Consider the following 16,466-nt stretch of genomic DNA (forward strand, 5'->3'; position numbering starts at 1 on the left):
CAAGGCCCCAAGGGCCATCGAAGGCAGAGGAGACCGCCGCCTCCGCCGGTGGTGACCACGACGTCTTTCTCGCCTGCTCTCAACTGTTGGGGAAGAGTGGGGCTCAAAAGACGGGTCTCTCAAAGGGAGTCAACTCGTGGTGGTTTGGCTTCCCATTACTAGTATGCCTTGTAACAACATTTTTCTCAAAGAACGTGGTAGATGATATCTAATGTTAGATTTCTCGTCTAGGAAATAAGAAATAAATGGAAATACATTTTTCTCAAGGAATGTCTAGGAAATAAGAAATAAATGGAAATACATTTTTCTCAAGGAATGTGGTAGATGATATCTAATGTTAGATTTCTCGTCTAGGAAATAAGAAATAAATGGAAAGTATGACGTAAAACAATGGGAAAAGCTTGGCAAAACCCTGGCGTCTTTTTACGTCGGAGAAGAGAAGAAGAGGAAAAAACACCATCATTCTTCCCTGTCATCATTGTCGGAGTTTGTTTGCGTATTTTATTTATTTCAGATTTATCTGAGAAAATATTTCGGAGTTTGTTTACGTATTTTATTTTATTTTATTTTTAGCCCGGTCGCGGCAGGCCGGCCACACCATACCCTCCCGCCTGACCTCATCTCATCATCGCCTCCACCTCACCAGAGAAATCCTCCCCCTCCGTCGCCAATTTTTCTATCAAACCCTCCTCCCCCTCATCTCAGATCCCTCCCCCTTCCCAGCTCAGCCCTGCCCGATGGCCGCCGGATCGGACTCCGCCGCCGCCCGCAGCTGAGCGACCACGACGGCCACCTCCGGCGACCGCCCGAGCACGCACGTCATGGTTGCTGAGGCAGCGCCGTCGTCGGCGGCGGCGATCTGGTCTCGCCGCCGCGACGAGATCACCTTCGACCGCCTACACAAGGTACCGCCCCTCCCGGGCACGCCCCGATCGGATCTGCCCGCTCGCTGACCCTGCCCCGAGTCGACGCCGCGGATCTGAGGCGCCCGCCTTGCTCCCCATGTTTGACGCCTCCCGCGCACCTGGGCCATGCTCAGACGACCCACGGCGCTCGCCATCGCCCCTGAGGGTGGCGCTTTCTGGGAGCCCTGCTTTAGTCTGTAGGTTCTGATTTGACTCTGTTGCTCACCTGTGGGAGGATTTTATTAGATTGGATTGCTCCAGCTTCTCCAGCTGGCATGGACTCCGGGTGCTGCTGCTGGGTGTTGCATGGGGGCTGGAGCAGACAAGCTATTGACTGAAGAATTTGATTGGTTTGTCTCATTCGGATGGCCGGATGTGCCGGATTGAGTTATTGAAGCTGTTTCTGGCGCCGTTGCTGCCAAGCTAACTGTCCAGAGAAGTGGGAACGACCTCAATTTTGAAGAACGATCTTGGGGTTGTCTGGAGAAGCTAACTGCTTTGCTGATGGATCCTACTGGCTTATCTTGCTACCAGACAAACAGAAGGTATGAAGAATGCGCTGGATTGAAGCGGTTACTATTGGCGTTGCTGCGCTGCTAACCGACGAGCAGCGATGACGACAAACCAAACTTTTTGGAGAGTAATCACTGCATCCTGGCTGCAGCAACCAACTCCTTAGCTTAAGTATATGATTGGTTTGTCAGATTTGGGCACATGGATGAAGAATACATTCATGGTGTTACTGCCTTACTAGTGATGACGCTGCTGTGCTAACTGGCCATAGTTGCAATGCCAACAATCTGGATTCTTAAAAGCTAGTTGGTGTTTGGCTAGGACAGGATAGACGAGGGAATCATTGCAACCTATGTCTTAGTTGTGCGCTTGTCTCTAGCTGTCTCACTATTTGACTGTACCTAGGCGTTTTATGTGTGTGCCATTTCAATATATGTACTGTTAGGTTAGCCTATGATCATTTTATTTCAGATGGAATCATATTTATGAAACTCTGTCGTTCCTAGTATCCATTGAGTAGTAATGGAATGGAAGGTTGCGTACTGATCCAGCCAATTTAGATTCCTGATTTAGAAACGTTCTAGTGTCCCTGAGCTGGTAAATGGGCTATAAAGATTTAGTGGAGATGTTAATGCAAAGCATTTCTCTGTAAAGTTCTGTTGACTTGGGGTTCAATACACTACACTGCTTTTGTGTTATATCAAGCAGTGTTAATGGTTGGTATGGTCCTGTACATTGATGTGCTCACTAGCCTTGATTGACTTGTTGAATGCACTATCTTCTTTATTGAGCCCTGAGATGTGCATTTATGTTCTTTAATGTGTGCTATTAGAGCTATGCCATTATAAGTTGAATAATGCAACTGATCTCTTAATCCTGTGGATTCAATTTGTTTCAGTTTTGGAGTGCCCTGTCACCTCGTGCACGACATGAGCTGCTCAGACTTGATAAACAGACCCTCATCGAGCATGCTCGCAAGAACTTGTACTGTTCAAGATGCAATGGGCTGCTTTTGGAAAGTTTTACACAAATAGTCACGTATGGGAAGTCACTGCATCAAGATGGTTTGTGTGAGCCAAGGTTCCAGGAAATTGAAGCAGAAGAAGTTCAGGACCCCTCAGTTCATCCTTGGGGAGGCCTTTCAACAACAAAGGATGGCATCTTAACTCTTCTTGATTGCTTCATAAATGCAAAATCTCTTCATGTGATCCAGAATGTAAGGATGAAACAGTAATCTTAGTTTTCTTTATCTATGAACTTTTCCTCTGATATTTTTGTTTGTTCTCTGATTGTCTGTTGTAGTATTCCTTCTCTGTTGTTGTTCTTATTCTAATGCGCTCAACATTGTTTCGACTAGGTATTTGACAGTGCACGTGCAAGGGAACGCGAACGTGAAATGCTTTACCCTGATGCATGTGGTGGCAGTGGCAGAGGATGGATTAGTCCAGTGATACCTAACTATGGCAGGGGGCATGGAACACGAGACACATGTGCTTTGCACACTACGCGCCTTTCTTGCGATACTCTGGTGGATTTTTGGTCGGCACTGGGTGAAGAAACAAGATCGTCTCTTTTAAGGATGAAGGAAGAGGACTTCATTGAAAGACTTATGCATAGGTGAGTACAAAAGGTGTTTTCATTTTATACTGTTTTGAACTGAAATACAGTGATGTTACTGTCAAGGGATGTGCTATCGTGAACAACAATGAGATAATCATATAGTTTTGTTATTTGTGTTTATTTGCTTCTTGATAGTGATAGGAACAACTTCTAAATGTAGATTGTTATAGCTATTACATATAAATCAACTTCTTGATGCTGATTGAAATATCTTTTGAAAGGTATATGGATTTCATAAAATTTTTACTTCTAATTTTAAGAAAGCGCGTCAAACAATTTGAAACTAAATTTTGGCAATAATTTGACATTGTTAATGGGCCTAATGATAGCAATATGTTGCTGAACTAGGAAATCTTAGTTCTTATAAATCCGCATGTTTATTGGGTAAATGCATTATAACTTGGCTAGATGCTACTACAAATTGGTCTGTATTTTAACATAGGTCCCGCTGTTTATTTATTATGATATGATGTTGCACAGATAGAACATGCAACCTGTTTTAAAGCTTTTCATTTCTTGTTCAAGCTTGTACTCATTCTAATGTTTTAATGCTTTGCAATATTGTATCTGGTTGTTGCGGAGAGAACTCCGCTAAACAGTAAAGGAAGAACCAAGCGGGACCAACCGAGGAGAGCTCAAGAGAGGGAGCCCCCTTTGACCCTTTGGGTCAGCTATATATATAGGAGGGGAGGAGGTGGCAATTTTTCTCCGGCCCCTTGACGAATACAATATTTACAAATAGGCCCTTGGGCCATCACATGAGGCCCATTTACAACATGGGTTGGGCTATTCCCCCAACAGTAGCCCCTCAGCTACTTTGGTTTGATGGATACAACAAAGCATAGTAGCTGAATATACAAGGGGTGGCCCAGATCCATCTATGACTTCAGAGCCTTAGTTCCTGAGCGCTCTCACCCTTCGCACCAGATGAGTCTCATCGCATCTTCGGATCACTCTTCATTGTCGCCGAAGTGGAAAGGCGAGCCCAGTCGAATCATGTCGACAAGGACAAAAGCCGGGGTCGTTGTCGCGGAAGTCGAAGGCGAGCCCCTCGGGTCGAGCTCTATCGACGCGGGCGAAGGCCGAAGTCGACGTCGTCGAAGTAGAAGGCGAGCCCCCCGGGTTGAGCTCTACCGACGCAGGCGAATGCCGAAGTCGAAGGCGAAACCCTCGGGTCGAACTGTATCGATGAGGGCGAAGCCAAAGTAGTGTTCGCCGAGGTCGAAGGCGAACCCCTCGAGTCAAACTGTGTCGACGAGGACGAAGCTGAAGTAGTGGTCGCCGAAGTCGAAAGCGAGCCCCTCGAGTCGAACTGTGTCGACAAGGACGAAGCTGAAGTAGTGGTCGCCGAAGTCGAATGCGAGCCCCTCGAGTCGAACTGTGTCGACAAGAACGAAGCTGAAGTAGTGGTCGCTGAAGTCGAAGGCGAGCCCCTCGAGTCGAACTGTGTCGACAAGGATGAAACCGAAGTAGTGGTTGCCGAAGTAGAAGGCGAGCCCCTCGAGCCGAACTCTATCGACGAGGGCGAAGCCGAAGTAGTGATCGCCGAAGTCGAAGGCGAGCCCCTCGAGTCGAACTGTATCGACGAGGGCAAAGCCGAAGTAGTGGTCGCCGAGGTCGAAGGCGAGCCCCTCGAGTTGAACTGTGTCGACGAGGACGAAGCTGAAGTAGTGGTCGCCGAAGTCGAAGGCGAGCCCCTCGAGTCGAACTGTGTCGACAAGGACGAAACCGAAGTAGTGGTCGCCGAAGTAGAAGGTGAGCCCCTCGAGCCGAACTCTATCGACGAGGGCGAAGCCGAAGTCATCATTGAAGCCGAAATGACGAGCACCGGGCAAGACTTGTTCATCAGGAGGTTCTAGACCCCTGGTCCCACTATAGCCCCTCTTGTCCGGGGTTCGTGGTGGAGGCAACATAGAAGTGACGAAGCCCATTTTGAAAGAAGGTGCTTAAGCTTCTCGGTTTCACGCAACAGTGCCTCTCTACCTTCGGCTTTGCGTAGTGGATGACTTTAACGTACTGGAAGTGAAGCTAAGAGGAGCAGGACCCATTCAGGACATGCAACTCGTGCTTACTTCTTTCAAGCGTATTCGCTTGTTACGCGCCGATGACTCCCCTCTTTGCTCGACGAAGAGGGATAGATGCTTCGGCGCATTCCTATTTTGATGAGATAATTTTTCCCGGGAGCCTTTATATTTCACAAGGGAGTTACATGAGAGATCTGCCTCATTAAAAGCTGCTAATATGTAATCGCAGATAAGATTTCCCCATCCCGAAACTGATTCACCTGTAAAACCATGTCATATCGTTTCACATTTATTACAATGCCCTCGGCGTTTCGCACCGAAGGACTTCTCTGCCTTCGGCTTTTCGCACGATAGGACTTTCCTTTCCCTCGGCCTTTTGCGCCGAAGGAGTTTTTTTTTTGTGAACCCAATAGCCCCAAGACTATTTCGACGGAGACCATTTTGACGACGATAAGTTCGACGAAGAGAAATCCGACGAAGACCCATTTGACGAAGACCACTTTGAACTTTGACGAAGACCACTTTCGATGAAGACAACTTCGACGACGAGAATTCCGACGAAGACCACTTTGAAATTCTGACGAAGATCATTTTGTCTAAGACAACTTTGACGAAGACCATTTTGTCGGAGAAAATTTCTAACGAAGACAATTTAGTCGAAAACAATTTTGACGAAGACAATTGTGTCGAAAAGATTCTGACGAAGACCATTCGAGGAAGATCTTTCGGCGAAGATAATTTCGACGAAGACCATATCAACGAAGACCCTGTCGACGGAGATAATTCGAGAAGGATCATTCGACGAAGATAATTTCGACGAAGACCCTGTCGACAAAGACCATGTCGACGAAGACCCCGTGGACGAAGATAAATTCGACGAAGGCCATTCGAAGAAGATCATTCGTCGAAGATATTTTCGACGAAGACCATGACGACGAAGATAATTTCGACGAAAACCACTCGGCGAAGATAATTTCGACGAAGACCATGTCGACGAAGATAATTTCGACGAAGACCATTTTGTTGAAGAGAAATTCTGACGAAGACAATTTAGTCGAAGACAACTTCGTCGAAGACCATTTGGTCGAAGTGAATTCCGACGAAGACCATGTCGACGAAGAGTGTCGACAAGGACCACTTTGTACTTGACAAAGGCCATTTCGACGAAGATACTGTCGACGAAGAGCAATCTTGGACTAGAAGAAGACCATATCGGCGAAGATAATCTCAACGAAGATCATTCTTGGACTTGACGAAGGCCATTTTGGCGAAGATAATCTCGACGAAGATCATTCTTGGACTTGACGAAGGCCATTTTGGTGAAGATAATCTCGACGAAGACCATTTTTGGACTTGACGAAGGCCATTTTGGCGAAGATAATCTCGACGAAGACCATTTTTGGACTTGACGAAGGCCATTTTGGTGAAGATAATCTCAACGAAGACCATTCTTGGACTTGACGAAGACCATTTTGGCGAAGATAATCTCGACGAAAACCATTTCTTGGGCTTGACGAAGGCCATTTTGGCGAAGATAATCTCGACGAAGACTATTTTTGGACTGGACGAAGGCCATTTCGCCGAAGAGAGATGTCGACGAAGACCATATTTGGACTGGTCGAAGGCCATGTCGGCGAAGATAATGTCGACGAAGACCATTCTTGGACTTGACGAAGGCCATTTTGGCGAAGATAGTCTTGACAAAGACCATTTTGTCGGAGACAATTTTGACGAAGACCCTGACCGAATAGGTCAATTTGTGACGAAGACCCTGACCGAAGAGGTCAATTTATGACGAAGACCCTTGCCGAAGAGGTCACTTTCTGATGAAAACCCAAGGTGACGTCAATTTATAACGAAGACCCTTAACCGAAGAGGTCAATTTATGACGAGGATAATTGACCGAAGAGGCCAATTTCTTCAAGACCTCCGGCCTTTCGTCCAAGAAAGGTTCCATCGTTTTCATATGGGGCCTCTCGCCTGAGAGGGCTTTCCTTGTCTTCGGCATTTCACACGACAGGACTTTTCTTAGGGTGCCTTCGGCTCTTTAGCGCGAGAGGCTCACACCTAGCCTTCGGCTTTCGCACGACAGGACTTTCCTTAGGGTGTCTTCGGCTCTAGCACGAGAAGATCACGCCTAGCCTTCGGCTTTAGCGCGACAGGACTTTCCTTAGGGCGTCACTCCTAGCCTTCGGCATTTCGCACGACAGGACTTTCCTGCCTTCGGCTTTACGCACAGAAGGACTTTTGACACGATGCTGGAAGTGAAGCTAAGGGGGGCAGGACCCGTTCAGGGCCTGCGGCCCGTGCTTCTTTCAAATGTCTTCGTTTGTTATGCGCCCATGACTCGCCCTCTTCGCTCGACGAAGAGGGATAGACGCTTTGGCGCGCTTCTAGGTGAAGAGCCTGCGAAGAAGATGTGTACTGTCCTTGCAGACGGGGGGTTAGCGTAATCATATAAGAAACTAACTCTTCGGTAACTGCGCAAGCAGCATATCAATGCAATTAATCAATAGTGCTCAAAAAGTGAACGCTTGGGGCATAAACAAAAGTAAATTAACTAGTGGCTTATTACTCCATGAGCCAATGTCGAAGGCAGTAAATTCACTAGTCCGGAAAGTGGCTTCGAAGACTCAAGTATTTGATTCGAATTTGCTATATCAATACCAAAAACGTGAAACCTGGAGTCCATGTGTGGGCCCCTCATGATCACCGGAGGGAGCGTGAACGGCTCTAGAGCTGAAGCTGCTCCAGTCGGCCCAATCTGCACACCGAAACCTTGGATTGAATACCAGGTTAATAAATACTTCCCGTAATCTGGATTCTGGAGACGGGCTCCCCAAGCCAGATAACGTGGTTTGCCAGAAACTTTAGCCTGAAGCCCAATATGCTGGCTTCGTGATTTGTAGAATTGATGCCGAAGCTGAAAATTTTCGTTGATGGAGCCTATAAACATGTATGTCGAAACCAAATAGCATAGACCGAAGACCCCTGGTGGGTGGCCGTGAGAATTGATATTTTCTCCACTCGTCGCTTGCCGCGCACGAGCCTCTTCGCCGCGGGCCGGAGCTTGAGGCGCGCGGGAGCTGGCCATGGTCTTCTTCTCGCGTGGGTCGAAACCCAAGTTGCCGAAGCTCGTGCAGCCGCCGAAGGCCGCACTTCGTGGGCAAAATTTGGCGGAGCGGCGCTCCCGTGGGCCGAAGGCTTGCCCCATGGGCCGAAGCTGGAGGCGCGTGAGCCATCTTCACAGCAGGCTGATGCTCGAGGCTTGTGGAGCTCTGGGCCGCGCCTGGGCGTCTTCGCCGCGAAGCTATGTGGGCCGCGCGCTCGGGCTTCTTCGCCGCAGGTCGGAGCTTGAGGCGCGCGGGAGCTGGCCACGGTCTTCTTCGCGCGTGGGCCGAAGCTGGAGTTGCTGAAGCTTGTGGCCACGGATGGTCACTCCTAGTTGCTTGGCCTCGGGAGCCGAAGTGCTCGCTGCAGCAGTCCGCGCTGCTTCGCGGGCTGAGGTGGGGCGCCGATGCCTTCGCTTTGCGCCGAAGCTCTGGGCGCTAATTCAAAATGATGGCGCCCCAGTAGCTTAGACTAGTTTGTAGTGCTGCCCCTTCGAAGATTTGAGGCCTGCACGACCATGAAAAGAGATGCTGCTTTGGTGGTTGAAACCCAAGCGTTAGTGTACAATTTTTGTGACAAAATAATTACTGGTGTAATAAACTAGCTTCGGGCGTGAGACCGAAGGGTGTGCACTCTTGCCTGACTTCGGTGCCGAACAAAGGAAGCTTAGTGGTGATGGCCGGCTACTAGCCATCCATAGCTGTATTTATCTAACTCACTGAAGGATACAGCCAAGAACCAAAGGTCGAAGGCTCAATAACTAAAGGTAAAAGGGTTTGTTCTCAAATCTGGAGCTCTCTTTTGCCGAAGTTGTGACACAAAAAATAGGTCAGGCTTCGGCACTTGACAAGATGGAGGAATCATACATCTCCGGACATTGGAGCTCCAAGCTATTTTCACAATCAACTCATGAACTTTTGTAAACGATCCAACAAGAGAAATACCGGCGAAGATATTTTTAAAATCAACTAATAAGTCACTTCGATCAAACTACCGAAGGGGTAAGAGTCGCCGGAGCAAGGAGGTTTTATGGCTCCAAATAAATTGCGAAGCAGCATGGGTCAACAAAACGAAACAGTTGAGTTAGTTGATGAGGATACCTCCGAAGCTCAAGGTTTGTGGATCGATCCCCCAACGAGGGCACAATATTTTTGTAGAATTTGAGTACCTGTCCTGTGCGAAAGCTGCTAGCCACGGGCCGAAGATGTCCGTGCGGAGCTGGGCTGACGGCGGGCCGTCGTTGCTGCTGGCCGAAGCCGGGAGCGCGCGTCACGGGCCGAAGGCATTGGTTGCCGAAGGCCGCCGAGTGCGCTGTGCCGCAGCATGCCTTCGGGTGGAAACCAGCCGGTGGCTGCCTTCACTACGTGCCGAAGACCGGAAGCGATGGGCCATCTTCGCAGCGGGCACATGGGCCGAAGGTGGCCGGTCACGATCAGCCTGTAGAATAAACGAAAACCATGAGAGCAACCTTGTGTGCTGAAGCCAAGTAGCTGACGTGCACTGTGAGCTGAAGATGGATCGAAGCCCGCGGAGGGCGAGCCAAAGCTGTTGCGCCCGTCTTCGCGCTGTGCCGAAGAGGACGTCGCTGTCTTCGCGTTGTACCTGCTGAAGAGGCTGTCTTTGCGTTGTGCCTGCCGAAGAAGACGTCGCTCGTCGTGGGTCGTGTCGAAGGCAGTAGAGGCATGCCTGCCGCGAGCCGAAGATGTGGAGATGGCTTGGGGGTCTTCGTCCGAAGATGTGGAGGTGGCTTGGGGGCCTTCGTCCTGTGGGTCGAAGGTGTAGCAGGTCGACGAAGCTGCGAGGCCGAAGGAGCACACCTAAGCTTTGATTATTATGGTATTCGTGGGCTTTGATTTCGTGCCAGACACACGGTGGGCGCCAAACTATTGGGGAGTGAAGTCCGCTAAATAGTAAAGGAAGAACCAAGTGGGACCTACCGAGGAGAGCTCAAGAGAGGGAGCCCCCTTTGACCCCTTGGGTCAGCTATATATATAGGAGGGGAGGAGGTGGCAATTTTTCCCCGGCCCCTCGACAAATATAATATTTACAAATAGGCCCTTGGGCCATCACATGAGGCCCATTTACAACATGGGTTGGGCCATTCCCCCAACACTGGTACTTAAATATCTACAAACCCTACTATGAGCTTGTTTGGTAGAACTCCATCTGATTTTGATTCTCTTTGGGAGCTGATTCTCTGAGAGAAGTGATTCTATGACTGAAAGTGATTCTCTTTGATTCTCTAGCATAAACTCTTAGAATCAGGATGGAGAATGACTTCACAGAATCAGGAGAAGCTACTTTTTTCAGCTCCCAACCTCTTAGTTCATTTCATAGAATCACTTCACAGAATTAGCAGAGAATCACTTCTCTCTAAGAAACTATTTGGCAGAGCCCCTGCTGGATTCAGCAAAGAATCAGCTCTGGGAGCTCTGCCAAATGCAGCCTATGTGTAATTTCATCAGCTCATCAGCAATAACAGTACCATGGTTTTACATTTATTATCCAATGCAACCTTTTGATGAGATGTTCTGAATTATGAATGTGTATATGTTTGTAGTCAGTATATAATAATTTACTAACCTTTTGGATGAAATTTCGGTGCAGGTTTGACAGCAAGAGATTTTGCCGAGACTGCAGAAGGAATGTTATTCGCGAATTCAAAGAGCTCAAGGAACTAAAGCGCATGCGAAAGGAACCTCGTTGCACCAGTTGGTTTTGTGTTGCAGATACAGCATTTAAGTGTGAGGTCAGAATGGCATTCCTTATCATCCTTCATATCTGCAATTTCATGGTTGTTTTTATCTCTCTTTGTTTCATTGGGCACACATCTTGTGGTAAAACCGTACAGAGAAACTCTACAGCAAATATGGGTTCAAGGGTCTCCATTCACATTTTCAGTGTGTAGTAAAGTAATCTGACAGGGCTTGCCTAGTTGGCTTGTTAACATTTTCCTTTGCATATTTGCAGGTGTTTGAAGATGCTGTTCTTGTTGATTGGCACCAATCCTTTTTGGAGCAAGATGAAATTTACAATCATTTTGAGTTGGCTATTGGAACAGATGAAGGAAAATCTGATATTCTAAACTTTGAAGATGTGGGGATGAATGGGCAAGTCCACAGAAAAGGCCTCGATCTTGATCAGTTTGAAGACTATTTTGTAACACTGAGAGCACGCAAACTGGATGGGCGTCCTTCAGAATTATGTGTGAAGGCCCATGCCTTGAAGGGCCAATCATGTGTTCACCGCAGACTGATTGTGGGGGATGGATTTGTAACAATTACCAAAGGTGAAAGTATTAGAAGTTTCTTTGAGCATGCTGAAGAAGCAGAGGAAGAGGATGTAAGTGGCTCCTCTTTTAAATCATTAACATCAAACATGATCAGAATATTTGTTATTCAGAACTTGAACATGCATGGTTCTTGGAATTCATATAGTCTGCTCCTGTGACGTATGCATGAGCAGGAAGATGATGCAATGGATAGAGACAGCAATGACCCTGATGGTGATGTTGCTCATCCACAGAAGCATGCCAAGAGCCCTGAACTTGCAAGAGAATTTCTCCTGGATGCTGCTGCAGTGATCTTCAAAGAACAGGTAGTGTATGGCACTGGATACATAGTAACAAACCATCTATTGAGAAATTAAAAGCTCTTTATTGTTGTTGGTTGTACAAAGAGCAAAAGTTTATCTACTTTTAGTATTCTGATCAGAAGTGAAGTAAAAAAATTGTGATACGCTTTCTAAATGTCACAGCATTACCTGAAATGTCTTCTCCTTTTATATACCAACCTCTTGAAATAAGGAATTCTTTGCATAGAACATAAATATGTAGAATTTATAGCTTTTTTTAAAGTAACCAGCACAACTGAGACAGTACAAATGTATAATCGTTTTAAGCATTAAATATTAAATACAAAAATTCTCTTTGTGACTGTTGCCACTTATCAGCATACTTGATCTTTATTTATTGTACCAAAGACTATATGGTCAGCATTATGGGCAGAATGATTGTGCTAACTGGTCTGTACTTTGAAATAATTAGACCAACTTGTCCAAAGCACTAATCTCTTGCCAATTGGTGGTGTTGTTTGCAGGTCGAGAAGGCTTTTAGAGAAGGCACAGCACGGCAGAATGCACATAGTGTTTTTGTGTCCCTTGCACTAAAACTGTTGGAAGAGCGAGTTCATGTTGCTTGCAAGGAAATAATTACTTTGGAAAAACAGGTATCTTTTATATGTGATAGCAGATGTAAGGAAAAAAATTTTTTGTTTATTTGCCTCTGGGAGTTTCCTGTTTAGCTCATGTACTGGCCGTCCAAAGTTGTTATTTGTGTATATGCAATTTGAATTTGTGTGTATGCCATTTAAGTTTGTGTGTATAACACTGGCTAGTGGTGCACACACAAATTCCAGTGTTGTACACACAAATAGGAAGTATAATGACAAGTGAGCAAAGCAGACACATAAAAAAGATGTGTGCACAAATTGCCGTAGTTGTAGAAGGTGCAACATTGATGTGAATTTATTTGCTTCGCCTTTCATGATGTATACTAACATCGAGTTACTCTTGCAGACCAAACTTCTTGAGGAAGAGGAGAAAGAAAAGCGTGAAGAAGAAGAGCGCAGGGAGAGGAGGAGGACAAAAGAGAGGGAAAAGAAGAACAGAAGAAAAGAAAGGTTGAAAGGGAAGGATAGAGATAGGGGGAAAATAGTGGTTCAGTCACAAGTCTCAGGTGATACTTCACCACCATCTCTGAGCAACCAAGCTGCACCAAGTAACGAGTCACTAAATATTCTGGACTTGAGATATTCAGATAGTGAAGAAGAAGATAATGTTGTGGTCAGGGAGCACTCCTCGCCTGATTCCTCTGTTGATCAGGCTTCAAGTAGAGACAGTGATGAACGGAGTAATGAGCATGAATGCAATGCAACAACAGATTGTGATGGCTCATTCTCATGTGAGGGGTCCATATCATCAAGAAGAAACCTGAGATATAGAAGAGACTTCCCTCAAGATGAAGATGCCAGCTATTGGTATGAAGATTGCCAAGATGACTCTGGAGATATTCAGCAGCATTCTAGGGAGAGGATAAGGAATAACACTAGAGGCTATAACACTGTATTTAGTGCAAATAATAGAACTAGGGATAGATACAATCCCTGCAGTTGTGGCCATCTGGAAGAGTACAGATACTTTTCGAATACAGCTAGACCAAGCAGAGATATGAAGATGGCCAGGAAAACAGTTGAGAAGCCCAGGTTGCAGTACCGCAGGTGCTATCCATTGGATAGCTTCATAGTGCCTAAAGGAGGCCGTGTTGGTGGTGCACCAACCAAGAATGCAGGGCCAAAGCAAGTATGGGAGCCAATGGATGCAAGAAAGAAGGCCAGCTTGGGGAATGAAAGTAATACTGCTGGGGTTGCTGATGATGCTGATCAGTCAGATCAAGTGGAATGTTCAAAGGATATTAGTGAATGTGAAAAGCTTGAGAAAGTGTGTGAACCACTTGCTGAGGTTGGTTCTGAGAGATCTGAGGTAGTTTGCAAGTCAGACACAGATCAGACATGCAGAGGTGAGAAGAGTCAGTCTGCTTGTAATGATGGACCTCATGTCATGGATAAGCCAGATAGCTGCTTGACAAAGGACACTGGTAGGACAGCAAACTTAACCAGTTCGGACAGCTCCTCATGTCTAAGTGAGGGAGACAGAGACAGCAGCATGAGCAGCATGACCTCACTGAGTGCTCAGAATGCAGAGTCTTCATCAACATCTGATTCAGAAGATTCTTCAGACAGGAACAATAGAAGCCCGGGCGATCCACCAGTGAAGAGTGCTTCCCGTTCATTGCTTGAGATGTGTGCAGGAAATGGTTTCAGGGAGTACCAACCTAAAGGCCTGCATCCTCCTGATGGCAACCAGTTTGGGTTCAGGGTTGGCCCTTTCCAGGACCAGATGGTGCACCATCAGAAGGTCCATGCACCACCGTACTCGGCACCATTCATGGGGTTCCACAATCACCCCCTGCCAGTTCCAACAAATGGGTACTTGTCATATCCTCAGCCTGGTCACTTCTTCCCTGGTCCTGTGGCCCCTGTCGGATATGGAGTTGCCGGGAACCAATGTGTGGACTTCCCAATGCAGTACAGCAATAACATCCATCCTTACTCAGGTCCTGAGTTTGGTTTTCTGCCTTCGCCACCAATTCACAAGACTCCTGTGAGCTTCCATGCCGTGCCAGTGCCAGTGCCACCACCGACCCCCCTATGTAGAAGTGGAGTGCCGGTGGTGATGAATCAAGAGAGGCAGCAGAGCCATCCTCTCATTCCTAAACTAAACCAAGCAGTGCCAGTGGCTGAGAATGGCTGTGCTGAAGACAACACCACCAAACAGAAACAGAAAGATGATGACAGCACACCATTCTCCTTGTTCCAGTTCAACCTGCCGATCGCCCCTCCCATGCCGGCAGTGTCCAAAGAAGAGCAGGTTGAGGGAGCATTGGCGCCGTCAAGACCGCCGCCGCCGATAGCTCAGGCCCAGCCATGCTCAAGGGAGGAGACGAACATCAAGGAGTACAACCTCTTCTCCGGGTGTAATGACGGAGTGATGTTTCGGTTAAACTAGACATGAGAAAGAAGTGAGCAGGTATTCAATACAGCGATACAATGGCCAGTGATTTGTATTCCCTGAAAAACAGAATAAAGTAGCTCAATGTTTTTACTGTGTTGCCCTCGAATATTTATTTCCCTTTTTCCCTTCCTTTTTCCCCAATTGTGTGTATGGAAAACTGGAAAGATAGCGAGTGGTATAGATTTGCAGTTTTGACACAAAGGATCGGTCAATCTCTGGATGATGTTTTCACTGGATGGTGTAGCGGTCTATATAATTTTTCTTTTCTTTGCCCTGTTTGATGATTCAAAGGAACTTTGGAGGAATTGCAAAGGAACTGATTCAAGAGCGACGAGAGAACAGCGAGGGAACATATTGCGTGCGGCATGAGCACGAAAGGATCAGAACCGGAGCTGTGTTGGTCGTTGGATGGTAGCATTGGTGGTTTGTCTGATTGGTGGGGTTTATAATTTTTTAAATTCCACTAGCATAGTGTCTGTGGGTTGCTAATGGTAATATAATAGATCATGGGATTGTTCTTTCACTCTATGTACAGGTCGTGCTATGATTATGCAAGATATTGATTGTCATTGTTCGTGTTTTGATTGGGATTTTGATTGATTTTTCTGAATTCCAATTAGGATTCGGATTGATTTGTTTGGACTCTGATTAGGAGTCCGATGGACCAAGAAAACATTGCTCGCAAGGAAACATTGCTTGCTTTAGAAATAAGTAGAGATAGAGAGACAAATTGATGCAGTAAATTTCCTTGGTTACTAGGTTCGTGCCCGTGCGTTGCAACGGGCAAAACAATTAGCAACCCCGACCAATCACGGGTGGATAAATATTCATTAGATGTTACTGAAGTATTAAGAAAAGGAATGAAAATCAAATCATGATTTGAATCTTCAAGAAAGCAATATAAGTTATGGTTTGCACACATTTTCACCAAACCTAAAACTATAACAATACACAAAGACAAATAATTATCTATGACAGGTTGCAGATCCAATGACTCAGCATAATCATTTTTTCATCACGATTATATACATAAGCCCAACTTTTCGTTACTGAATCTAAAACTATAAAATTATACATAAGTCCAATAGATGCATGACAAACCTACACAGACGAAGTCAATAATATTGTTGTTGCTTGAATATATACATAAAATTTGAATTTGTAGAAAATGGCATCATGGTTTTTCTTGGAAAATCTAATAGTAAACATCAAAATCCTAGAGAGACCACTATAGTAAAAATAGTTGGCATAGACCCTAATGGTAGTACTTATTGGCACGACTACTGTCATTATCAAATTTGTGGTGCTGGTATGAGTAGTTTCTATGAAGCCAATCAGTACTGCCATTAGGGTCTATGTTTTCCTTGTTTAACGTGACATCGCCACCTGCAAATTGTGCGAACACCATAGTACCAGGGACAGGTAGTGCAATTTAGGGGATGCAAGTTGAAGCAGACTTCCTTAGTTACCTCCATTGGTGGTGTTACGAAGGTCTCCAAATGCAATGCGATCAGTGCTCTTTTTCGTCAGATCCATACAGTCTGTCCTCCAATGTGCTAACCTGGTAATTGAATAAATATTAGCCCCTGTTCATAACATAGTGCCAGGTTATGTATATCTCTTTAGATATATACTGTCCGATGCCCATACATGAACCTGACCT

The 16,466-nt window shown here is 46.2% G+C and overlaps 1 protein-coding gene across 3 annotated transcripts; it reads left to right on the plus strand.

Moving 5' to 3' along the window:
* Window positions 1-588: 588 nt before the first annotated feature.
* Window positions 589-15,128, plus strand: LOC120692168. 3 transcript variants are annotated; one of them, XM_039975407.1, is made up of 8 exons: window positions 589-1,450; window positions 2,317-2,634; window positions 2,776-3,035; window positions 10,781-10,922; window positions 11,144-11,515; window positions 11,639-11,770; window positions 12,271-12,399; window positions 12,749-15,128. In XM_039975407.1, the coding sequence occupies exons 3-8, from the start codon at window positions 2,815-2,817 to the stop codon at window positions 14,795-14,797; spliced, it is 3,045 nt and encodes a 1,014-aa protein (XP_039831341.1). In that variant the 5' UTR covers window positions 589-1,450; window positions 2,317-2,634; window positions 2,776-2,814; the 3' UTR covers window positions 14,798-15,128. The 3 variants fall into 3 exon arrangements, with proteins under 3 accessions (XP_039831341.1, XP_039831338.1, XP_039831340.1); XM_039975404.1 differs by having other exon boundaries at window positions 589-905; XM_039975406.1 differs by lacking the exon at window positions 589-1,450 and adding an exon at window positions 1,504-1,545.
* Window positions 15,129-16,466: the final 1,338 nt, after the last annotated feature.

The sequence above is a fragment of the Panicum virgatum genome, chromosome 9N (genome assembly GCF_016808335.1).
Source record: "Panicum virgatum strain AP13 chromosome 9N, P.virgatum_v5, whole genome shotgun sequence".
Classification (NCBI taxonomy): Eukaryota; Viridiplantae; Streptophyta; class Magnoliopsida; order Poales; family Poaceae; genus Panicum; species Panicum virgatum.

Bases quoted from the DNA above. Each gene is read 5' to 3' on its own strand.
- LOC120692168 (XM_039975404.1), top strand. From the start codon at position 822: ATGGTTGCTGAGGCAGCGCCGTCGTCGGCGGCGGCGATCTGGTCTCGC. The intron at 906-2,316 runs GTACCGCCCCTC...AATTTGTTTCAG, and splicing joins CCTTCGACCGCCTACACAAG to TTTTGGAGTGCCCTGTCACC. The intron at 2,635-2,775 runs GTAAGGATGAAA...TGTTTCGACTAG, and splicing joins CTCTTCATGTGATCCAGAAT to GTATTTGACAGTGCACGTGC.